This window comes from Arvicola amphibius, chromosome 4, assembly GCF_903992535.2.
Source record: "Arvicola amphibius chromosome 4, mArvAmp1.2, whole genome shotgun sequence".
NCBI classification, from domain to species: Eukaryota; Metazoa; Chordata; class Mammalia; order Rodentia; family Cricetidae; genus Arvicola; species Arvicola amphibius.
The window spans coordinates 87,652,684-87,664,189 of record NC_052050.1 but is presented as its reverse complement, the minus strand read 5'-3'; the positions used below and the strand labels follow the sequence as shown (position 1 = coordinate 87,664,189).

Below are 11,506 nucleotides of genomic sequence, written 5' to 3'. Positions count from 1 at the left end.
GCAACTCCAGAACGAGAGATCAGTTTCTAACCCGGCCTCTGGCCTCTGGTCTGAGAGCTGCTCACAGGTTCTGCCTCTGGCCCCAGTTCTCAACCACATGTCCTGATCATGAGCCACACTGGTGAGCAGATGTTTAACAAGTGAAAACCCGTGTCACAGCCCCTGCAGGACAGTTGCCCAAGAAGCCAACCCCAAGACGGTGCCGAGGATGCAGGAAGTGAAGAAGTCCACGTTGTTTGGGAAACAAACGTTTTCCAGGAAGTTCTAGTGGACAGGGATATGGCTGCCACAAATGGGGTGGGGGTGTCACCTGGCCTCCCCCCATCATACTCTTGGCTTTTGAGGCTCACAGGGCACAAAATGGGCAGTGAGCCTGGAAAATGGGTGAGGGGTGCTGCCCAAGAGGGGTGTGGCCACAAGATCCCAGAAAGGGGTGGCCTAAGGTCCCTCTCTAGAGCAGCCCCATGTGACACTCCAGTGCAGAAGGGCAACAAATACACAGGCCTTAGAGGACACTTGTCCCCTCTAGGGTGTGGGCAGCCTAGGGACTGTGGCCCAGAACCTTCTACACAGATGTGGAAGCCCAGGCTTTCCAGGTGAGTTGAGGGAAAGAAGACTTGGGCAGTATTGAGCTTCCTGAGAAGTGAGGCAAGCAGGCCAGGACTAGATGCGGGGGGCTGGGATTCTGGCCATGCCACTTCCTGTTGTGTGAGCCTTAAGGATCCTCAGAGGATCTCGCATCTCACCCGCCAAATGAGGACAATACTGTGTTTCCTAGATCCCGAGTACCCATTTCCTGCAGCTGAAGGTCTTGGACCTAGAAGCTGCATCCCAGTATCCTGGGGCCATGGTGGGTGTGGTTTTCACAGTTCCCTGTTAAGACGGTATGCCTTCTAATTATCCAGGTCTCAGATGGGACTCAAGATGGCACCAAAACCTGTACACAGGGTCCTGCCAAAGGTGTCGCTCTAACTCAGTGTGCAGGCATGGAAGAGGTGAGAAGGACAGACATGGACTTCTTGCTCTCCTGCTCCTTGTTGAGATGAGACACATACAATGCCTCTAGGGCCTGGCTCCATCTTTCAGAGCCTTGGCAAATGCCTGGCTTTGCCCCTTTGCTCTGTGGGAAACACGGCAGCTATTTCTAGTGGCTGCAGAGCGGGCTAAACAGGCCCGTGGAGCCTTTCTGCCCTGGTCAGAGGTCACCAGGAGCATACCTGGTTCACCCCTGGCTCTAGGACCTCAGCTGCTCATTTCCTGGTAGTGTCCGTGGGTGACCCCTGCTGCAACGCCAGGGTCCAGCTGGGAGAGCAAGAGGCAAAGGGGAAGTGGCTCTCCAAGGCCATTGAGACTGGGCAGTTAGAGACTACGATCAGACATGGCCATGGCTGCCTGGAAACCAAGTCACCACTGCTGGTGATGAGGTGGCTCTGCCCATGCCCAGCACACGGAGAAGCCAAAAACTTGGCTGATAAATTGAGCTGGGTACCCAATGTGCGTGCTTCTCCAACTCTAACCCAGGCAGACAGGGGTTCCTGTAGCTCTTTAAAACATTTAACTGCATCCAGATAGGTATGGTGCATACCTTTAGTTCCAACACTCAGTAGGCAGAGACTGGCAGATTTCTATGAGTTCGAGGCCAGCCTGATGTACAGAAAGAGTTCCAGGACAGCCAGGAATACACAGAGAAACACTTTCTCAAAAAACAAACAAAAAAAAAAACTGCAAAGAGAAAGGTTGGACATGTACCCTGCAGTCCCCAAGGGAAAAGTTCTTGCTGGGGACAGGAATGGGGAAGCTCTGACTGAGTCAGACCCAGCCCCTCCCAAACAGAGAAGCAACACAGGCCTGGAGCTCTGCCACCCAGGGACACTGACTGCGGCTTGGGCCTCTGTCAAGTGGTCCATGGCTCCTGTCAAAGTCTGTCCTACGAGCCTCGCTTCTTAAATGCTTCTTTTCCCCCTTCCTCCCTCATGGCAAGAGATGGGTCAGATGAGGAGCTGTGAGAAAAAGCTGCTCCTCACAAGCTGCCTCAAGCTTTCTCAGAACATGTGGGTCTCCCGCGTGCCCTGGCACCAGGTTTCCAAGTAGGAACCGAGAAACAGAGCGGCCAAGAAACCCTTCTAAAGGTACAGCTCCCAGCAGGCAGATGGAATGCCGGAACGGCGGCTCTTCAGAAGGGAGGGGCACGCCTGGCTAGAACATCAGCAAAGGCAAGGTCTGGGAGCCTACAGAAACCAGTCTGGCCCAGTGAGAGGGGACCAGGGCCAGGGCCAGGGTCCTGGGAAATGTCAGCAAACAGGTCCAGGAGTGGGGAGCATCTCAGTCAGCTCTTCACAAGTATCTAACAAGTGTATTAGTTAACACCTTAATAGTCAAGAGGAGAACGAGAGGATCAGGACACAGTCCAGATAGGGAGTCTGGGTCTTCTAGCTTCTGCCAGGTGGTGGCTGGGACATGCCCACAGCTCTCCTTAATTCTACCATAGGAGTTATGAAGTCGCCCCCAGAGAACAGGAGGGGCATTATAAAACTCCAGGGCATGTAGGGATGGGGCTGAGAGGTGAGGCGCTTACTGTTCTACTGGCTGGGGATGAAGGAATCCAGGATGCTGGGGCTTGGGGCACCTGTCCTCAGCCGCCATGGGAAGGCAGCTTCTAGTCTGAGTAAGCAGTGAGAGCCACCTGTGCTCTTCTGTCCCCGCCCACCTTCCCCCTCAGCAAGAGCTGCTTCTGGGAGCTGTAAACAGTGAAGCTATTTTTGCTTTCCCTTAGGAAGTGTGAGTGCCCCTTTCCATACCGTCGAAGGAGTTCTGTGTAGGTAGGTTCAGGCCTCATGTGTTCAAAGCTAGCTCGTTGCAGAAAACCACATCCCCAGAAAGTGGACAACCATCACATTAACATTTGGGCCCGGATTGCACATTCCTTAGTGTTAAATACCCTCCGGGAGACGACACAACCCCGCACAGAACATCCGCACACACGCCCTCACCCGTTCGCTCTCATTCATTCCCTGTGCTGTCTCTCCCCCCACTCCCACCCCAACACACACACACACACACACACACACACACTCAACCTAACCCCGAAGAAGCATTGCACAGACAGAGGGCACCCTTTCCCAGCGGAAGGTCACCAAGAGGCAGGTGATCTGCCAGGCAGTTCCTGAGCTGAATCTTGGGACAGGCTTTTGGGGGCGGCGTGTGTCTGAGCCAGAAGCAATGCCTGCCTGGGCTCAGGCCCCCAGGGCCTCATCACCACACCTGTCCTGCCTTGCTCATCACTGCGGAGTGGCAGATGAGAGATGGCTTCTGACTTCGGGCTCCCTGGTGGCCGTGGTGTCGCCCACCTGACAGGGGCTTCAGAAAGGTGACCTCGCCTTGGCCGAGCCAGCGGCACCTATGGCCTGTAGATCTTGATGACATCCTTGATGGGCCGCCGGCAGATGGGGCAGCAGGCCCGTGCCTGCCTTCGGAGCCGCAGGCCGCAGCTATGGCAGAGGCACATGTGTCCACACGTGTAGATGACCGTGTCCACCTCGCTGTCGAAGCACACTGTGCACTCTCCGTTTCTGCTGCCTGCTGGTTCAGGTGCAGAGAAAACTGGGGACACTGGGGGGCTCAGCGGGGAGCTGGGGGCGGTCACTGCCAGAAGGAAGGTAGGACATCATTAGTGACATGGCTCTCAGGGGGGGCTCTGCTGGGCAACCCCGAGAATGCAGTGTTCCCATGGTAGAAATGGGGCACAGTGTGGAGAGTCCCATCTTCACCTACCTCTTCAGTTTTACACGTTTTTGATATTGCTGTCTCCAAAAGCACAAAGGTAAACTGCCTTCAGCAGCAGCCTTTGGGCCTCTGAACCTACATATTTATGCTCCCACTGAGCACACCAGAAGGAAGGAGCAGATGCAATGGGAAACACAGCAGACCTGCTCAGCCAGCAAAGGCCAAGGCCCCCTGCACAGCCAAAGAACCCACACCATCAGGATCCCCTGCCCCCTGGGAGATTTACATTTCCTTACCCAGAGACGACTCTGATGCCGAGGAAGACTGGTTGACACCGAAGGTCATATCTGAATCGCTGTCATCCTGGGAGCCACTGAAGGACCCGGATGGGGTTGTGGTCTCAGGGCTGGACTGCAGGGTACCTGGGAGCCGAAGAGACTCCATTAGGTGTGTGCGAGTGGCACAGGCTCTGCCAGTCCCTGTTCCTTATCACCCTGCAGCCCTTCTGTCTGGGGAGCAGATTAGAGTGACCGTCTAGGGTTCCATCAATGTGGTGGATGCCTGTGTTTTGCCTGCCCAGCTGCCATCCCTACCTCGGGGCATTCACGGGGGGTATGGCTATAACTTTACTCCTAATTCAGAAACAGCCTTAGGATACTAGGCCAGGTCCAGAGACCCTTCCATTCTCCAATCCCACTGTGATTCAAGGAAGCGCACGCAAGGCAAGCAAGGCCACCCTGCCACTGCCATCAGAACTGTTGGGAAAGGAAAGACTTGTGCCACTGAGAGAGGAGCCAGGACAGGGCTTGTCCTGATGGCGCGTATGCATCGTCTAGACCTAGCTTTCCTGAATCCATCCGACAGACTCCTGCACTTCCGAGTTACACTATCCTTTGTTGCTTGGGGCACTTAGAACAGGGTTTTGTCACAGCTACAGGATCCTGGGCTGTGAGTAATTCTCTCTTCCCAATCTCAGTGCTAATTCAGAAAATATATCCCTCCTTGGGAAGAAGAGTGATCTTCCTTTACTCCACTTGATGGAAAGTCAGCTAACACAGCAGGAACTTGAGCAACTTGTCTCAGGCTGAAATATTACATTAGGTGTTTCAACAAGAACAAAAATAATGCCCATCAAAATCCCAGCAAAATTCTTCAAAGACCTCGAAAGAATGGTTCTCAACTTCATTTGGAAAAGCAAAAAACCCAGGACAGCCAAAACAATCCTGTGCAATACAAGAACTTCTGGAGGCATCACAATCCCTGACTTCAAACTCTACTACAGAGCTACAGTACTGAAAACAGCCTGGTATTGGCATAAGAACAGACAGGAGGACCAATGGAACTGAATAGAAGACCTGGTTATCAATCCACACATCTTCAAACACCTGATCTCTGATAAAGAAGCAAAAAATGTCAAATGGAAAAAAGAAAGCATATTTAACAAGTGGTGCTGGCATAACTGGATATCAACATGTAGAAAAATGAAAATAGACCCATATCTATCACCATGCACAAAACTCAAGTCCAAATGGATCAAAGATCTCAACATAAAGCCAGCCATACCAAACCTTATAGAACAGAAAGTGGGAAGTACACTTGAACTCATTGGCACAGGGAACCACTTCCTAAATATAACCTCAGCAGCACAGACACTGAGAGAAACAATTAATAAATGGGACCTCCTGAAACTGAAAAGCTTCTGTAAAGCAAAGGACACAGTCAACAAGACAAAACGACAGCCTACAGAATGGGAAAAGATCTTCACTAACCCCACAACAGACAGAGGTCTGATCTCCAAAATATACAAAGAACTTAAGAAATTGGGCACCAAAAGATGACATAATCCAACAAAAAAAACAAAATGGAGTACAAACCTAAACAGAGAACTCTCAACAGAGGAATCTAAAATGGCTGAAAGACACTTAAGGAAATGTTTAACATCCTTAGTCATCAGAGAAATGTAAATCAAAACAACTCTGAGATTCCATCCTACACCTGTAAGAATGTCCAAGATCAAAAACACTGATGACAACTTATGCTGGAGAGGTTGTGGGGAAAAGGGAACACTTCTGCATTGCTGGTGGGAATGCAAGCTGGTCCAACCCCTTTGGATGTCAGTGTGGCGATTTCTCAGAAAATTAGGAAACAACCTTCGTCAAGACCCAGTAATACCACTTTTGGGTATATATCCAAAGGATGCTCAATCGTGCCACAAGGACATGTGCTCAACTATATTCATAGCAGCTTTGTTTGTCATAGTCAGAACCTGAAAACAACCTAAATGCCCCTCGATCGAAGAATGGATAAGAAAAATGTGCTACATTTACACAATTGAGTACTACACAGCAGAAAAAAATAATGACATCTTGAATTTTGCAGGAAAATGGATGGAGCTAGAAAACATTATTTTGAGTGAGGTAACCCAGACACAGAAAGACAATTATCACATGTGCTCACTCATAGGTGGTCTTTAAACATAAAGCAAAGAAAACCAGCCTACAAACCACAATCCCAGAGAACTCAGACAACAATGCAGACATAAGAGAGACTTATGTAGATCTAATCTACATGGGAAGTAGAAAGTAGAAAAATACAAGATCTCCTGAGTAAATTGGGAGCATGGGGACCTTGGGGGAGGATTGAAGGGAGGAGGGGAGAGGCAGGGAGGGGAGCAGAGAAAAGTGTAGAGCTCAATAAATATCAATAAAATAAAATAAAGAACAAAAATAAAAACAAAATAATCCTGGCCAACAGCCACAGGCACCCTGTTCCTCTTCTGCCCTCTCCTTCAGAGACCCAGGTTGTAGCGACGGCTATGACAATTCTGTGTCGGGCACCAGCCAGCTAGGGGCATGAAGAGCGTTCATCATTTCATCCCCATGATAACCTCACCACGGACACAGCGCTCTCTTCCACCCAGGATACTGAGAACCCAGGAGAATGATATCTGCCCTGCACTTCAGGGTGTGTGACCCACGGATGGTGAGTTCTGCCTTTCTGTTGCCTCGTGTGTAGATGGAATAATTCCGTGGATTCACAGGTCGCTGGGAGCATCGAGGGCAATGTGGCGGCAGGGCAGCTGTATCTGCTCTGAGCTGGGCTGTGAGGATGGCACTGTGCTCTCTGGAGAGTTTGCTACCTCCTCTGCTGCAGCAAATGTTACACGGTGCAGCTGTCCCTGTCGGCGTCTCACATACAGTGGGTGGGTATCTTGTCCCTTTGCTGACCAGGCAGCACAGGCAAGAATCATCTCAAAACAGAACCGCTCTGCTTTCCCTTCCGGTTCTGGACGTGTTGGGGTGCTGCTTCTCTTGCATATGCTAGTGACTTCCCTCCTCTCTCACACAATTAATACGCATTATGCATTTTCTTTTAAAAATCCTAATAAAATTAATCGTAAGGGAAATAAAAACTACACCCATCGGCCAGCCAAGCCCCCGACAGCAGCCCAGTGCTAGAGGGAGCTCTTGTTGGGGACCCTGGGTCACTCACCCAGAAGGCGCAGCTGGCCCGCCGCTCCGCCGCGCACCGCGAAGAAGGCCCAGAGCGCCTGTGAGGTGTCTACGCACAGCAGGCGTCCCCGCGGGCGCCCGTTCACCGCCAGCAGTACGTCGCCGCCGGGCCGCAGGGTGAAGCTGAGAGCGTCGCCGCCGCTAGGGACCGGCCCGGCGCGCGCCACCACCCAGTATTCCTTGCGGTCCAGCAGCGCGGCGGGGTCGGCGGGCAGCTCGGATGGCCGCAGCACGCCAGGATCGCATGATGTGATGCCAAAGGCCACAGCCGCGGGTGCCGCCAGTCCCGGCCGGCCCACCTCCACGCACAAGCTCTCCCCCGGCCGTAGTGGCCGCTCGGAGAACACCAGCGTGCGGCCGCCGTCGGGCCGGGACGCGCAGGCCAGCCTGCGATCGGCTGACAGGCTCACGTCGGGGCCGCGCGTGGCATGGAAGCGCAGCTCTGCGTCCAGCAACGCGGGGGACGACGCGGGCCGCGCGCGATCGCGGGGCACGCACGGGACGGCGGCGTCCTGACGGCCGAGAGCCAGGTGACCCAGCTTGGCCACCACCTGGTTATTCTCCAGCTCATTGTTGTCGAAGTTTGCGGTGTCGTGGCTGCCGGGAGGAGGACAGGCGCTGAGGCGGGCCTGGCCCAAGCGCAGGGGCGTCAGTGTGTCCGCGAAGGTGCTCTCTGCAGGACAGAGGAGTAGGTAGCATCAGGAGGCCCGCGGGTACCCTGGACCCCAGACCTTGGATCCCAGATCTCAGACCCGTGTCCCTGAAGCCCCAGACCCCAATCTCAGGCCTCAGACCCTCTATCTCTGACTCCGCACTCCTTAACCCCCAAACCTCAGAACCTGGATCTTAGATCACACCCTATCCCAATCTCAGACATGAGACTGCAGACCCCAGTGCCTCCAGATCTCATCCCAGATTTCAGGCCCCATTCCTGAACTCCTAGACCTAATGACCTCAGCTCCCTTGGATCTCATCCCAGATCCTGGCATGACCTGAGACTCTGGCCTCCAGACCCCCTGACCTTAGGGCTGCAGGTGGTCAGACTGGACTGCATGCTACCTGAGCCTGTCTTTGTTGTACCTGACTTCCTATTGCTTTAAAAAGGGTCTTATTGGCCGGGCGGTGGTAGCACTTGCCCCCAGCATTCAGGAGGCAGAGGCAAGTGGATCTCTGAGTTCGAGGCCAGGCTGGTCTACAGAGCTAGTTCCAGGACAGCTAGGACTGTTATATATAGAAACCCTGTCTCGTAAAAACAAATGAAAAAACAAACAAACAAACAAAGGGCTTTCTCTTCCTTCTCTATCTTGCTTCCTATTTTCACTCTCTGACCAAGTTGCTCTTAAACTTGTGATCTTCTATCTTAATATCCCATGTCCTGGGGTTCATGCACCAAGCCCAACTTTTTGCCTCCTTCCTCTGTCCTTTTCTCTCTCGCTCTCGAAGGTTTTCATACATTTGTATGTCTGGACATTATTGTTTCCCTAGCTAGAATATAACAGCAGCCTAAAGAGCTAAAATCTATATCGAGGTCCTACTGTGTGGCAGGTTAATCTGAACTCACGTATCTCATTTAAATAATGTGATTGATAGGTATGAACTATTGCTACTGTCATTTGGGAAAGATGGGAGCTGAGACATACAGTGTAGGGGGCACGACTTGGCACAGAATCCAAGCTGTCTTGTCTAGATTCAGGACTCTTCAATACAGTAACACTGGGAACAGAAAACGACAGGGCACGTAATAGAACGGGGAGGGAAGAGGAAGTGTGGATGCCAGCGTCTGCAGTGGGAGGTGCCTTTGCTGACAGTAGGGGATTGGAAGAGTCAAGAGCTCCTTCTAGCAGGTTCAGTACAAGGCTGAGGTGTCACGAAGCAGCAGCTGGACAGCAGGCAGGGTGAGGTGTGCTTCTGGGAACTCTAGTTTGCTAAGTCCCCCAGGGTTTCTGTGTTGGGAGCTAGGGCCTGGATGATTAAGAGGGAAAGTAAATTCTGAGAGACAGGGCTCAGTACACGCTACTGGACGTGCTGGTCTCCGAGGAGCAACTCCTGCCCTGTGAAGGTGGTTGTTGTAAGGGAACAAACCTGAGCCCCGATTCTCTCCAGCTTCTGTCTCACTAGGCGGTCTCTTCTGCTTGTGTCTGCCACCCTGATGGCAGTTCCCAGGGGCCCTGCCAGAGGCCAGATCAGGGAGGCAGTCCTATCGGCTCTTTCAACCTGCACAGCATGCTAAATAGACTTCTCAGCAAAGCTTCAGGTATCCTGTTACAGCAGACGGAAGAGTGACTAACATGGAAGCTGAGGGTTTAGAGATGGCTTTCAAGGCTTGCCGATGTCCTCAGACCAGCAGGTAAGGAGAAATGGTCTTGCTTTCTGATCGCTTGTTCAAGCCTATAGCTGTTTATACATACATACACATACCTATCTTCATGTTGTTACACACACACACAGACACACACACACATCTCTGTACTCTGGGTGACTAAGAGTTGAATATATATTTAAGATATGTTTGTATGAACTTTTAAAACGTTTTTGTTGTTTTCATATTTATGCGTGTTTGCCTGTATATATGTATGTGTGCCACTTGCATAGCTGCTGCCCACGGAAGCCAGAAGAGGACACTGGATCCCCTGAAACTGGAGTTAACAGATATTTGCGGGCTACCATGTGGGTACTGGGAATAGAACTGAGTCCTCTGGAAGAGCAGCAGGTGCTCTTAGCTGCTCGAGAGCCCCATATGTACTGTTTTCACATGTGTTTTATGTGTGCTGTGATATATAATTTAAGAAGATGAGTGCAGCTAGCATGTAATCCATGGCCTTCTGCCTCAGCAGAGGGCATGCAGCCTTTCCAGTCAGGTACATGGCACCTTGCAAGGCCCAGGCAGGACTGCAGCTCTGGCTTCTGTATCCATACCCAGATATTCCCTCAGAAAGAACAACCCACCCTCATAGCTATAACCTGAGGAGTCCGGGTCTCTTCAATCTGGCCTGTCACTACTACCCCACACCCTGCCTATAGACACAAGAGAAGAGGTGTGAACCCTAATGGGTGGATGAGACCATTATGGCTTGAGATATAGATAAGCAGCTGGTAGGACACAGGACTGTCATAGCAGGTGGGTGGCCCTTTGTTTGCCCCACAGGATAGCCAGACTGAGGAAGAAGCTTATAGAACGACATCAGAGCAAGAAGTGAAGAGCCACCACAGGCACTGGCCTTCACCAGGTAGCTGCAAGCGCTGTGTCCTTTTATCCCCCAATTAAATGATACTGAAGCAACCAAATATTTCAGACTGTCTAGCCTGCAATGCTACGACCTTGGCATGATGTTTGTTTAATCTGACGAGTCACGGGGCAGAGGGAGAGTGGGATCCACTCGGAGACAGACCCTTTGTGCTTCATCCTTGGGACCCTCTACAACATTCTGGGGGGAAGAGGGCAGCTGGAATGTCAGCGTACCTTAGCAGATGTGAGCGTTGTTTTCCCCATCTGCATGTTGTCCCGGGGTGTACTGACGGATGAGGCAGGCCCAGTACGCGACAGGACCAGAAATACAAATGGGGGACATGAGATCTAAAGGAATTCCATCCCAGAGTGACAGGACGGCTGGGAGGGAGGGGGAGGGAAGGGCTTCCTCAGAATTACAGTCCCGGCTGCAGGCTGTGCCACCTGAGAGCCTTGGGTAAGCCTGGTGCTGGGAGCCAGACGTGCTGTCATTGGCTTAGGTGCAGCCTGAGCAGAGACTTTCCAGGTCTCCCAGGGGACTCAGTGTACAGCCAGGGCTGAGAGCTACAAAGCCAAAAACACACAAATCCAGCCTTGCAGGCCTGGAACTCCAGGGCTGGGCACTTTCCTTCTTAGAACCCGGATTCTTCCCTAAGCAGGGAACCACACCATGGGCCTGGCTGCACCAATGTGGTAGTCAGACCCACTGCAGGAAGACACAGGGCAGGGCACACACTTCCGCCAGGCCAAAAGCTGTGTGCAGCCTATAGGTCCTTTCTGACTTGGCTCAAGTTCTGGGGCACTGAAGGCACTGAACCAAAAGATGAGGACTGTGTTTCCCAGGCCTGTGGAGCTGGCTGAAATAAAGCTTGGGTTCATTTAAATTTTAGATAAACAATTTTTTGGAGGGGGCAGGATTATGAGCATGTTTCAAACACTATCACAGGCAATCAGTACTAAATCTTTTCTTTTATCTTAAATTCAAATTTAACTAGACGTACTGTATTTATTGCCCCATTTGACAGCCCCACCCTGATGTCATCTT

At 51.9% G+C, this 11,506-nt stretch overlaps 1 protein-coding gene across 1 annotated transcript in view; it reads right to left on the bottom strand.

The window, feature by feature from the left end:
• The window catches only part of Neurl1b (neuralized E3 ubiquitin protein ligase 1B), a 33,443-nt gene that overhangs the window by 1,036 nt on the left and 20,901 nt on the right, over positions 1 to 11,506 (bottom strand). Inside the window, exons 3-5 of the mRNA XM_038328564.1 lie at positions 7,216 to 7,908; positions 4,020 to 4,145; positions 1 to 3,642 (exon numbers count right to left, since the gene is read on the bottom strand). The exon at positions 1 to 3,642 is cut by the window's left edge and continues 1,036 nt beyond it. Coding sequence (XP_038184492.1) covers positions 3,398 to 3,642; positions 4,020 to 4,145; positions 7,216 to 7,908 — 1,064 coding nt within the window. The 3' untranslated portion in view covers positions 1 to 3,397. The remainder of the gene's footprint in view (positions 3,643 to 4,019; positions 4,146 to 7,215; positions 7,909 to 11,506) is intronic.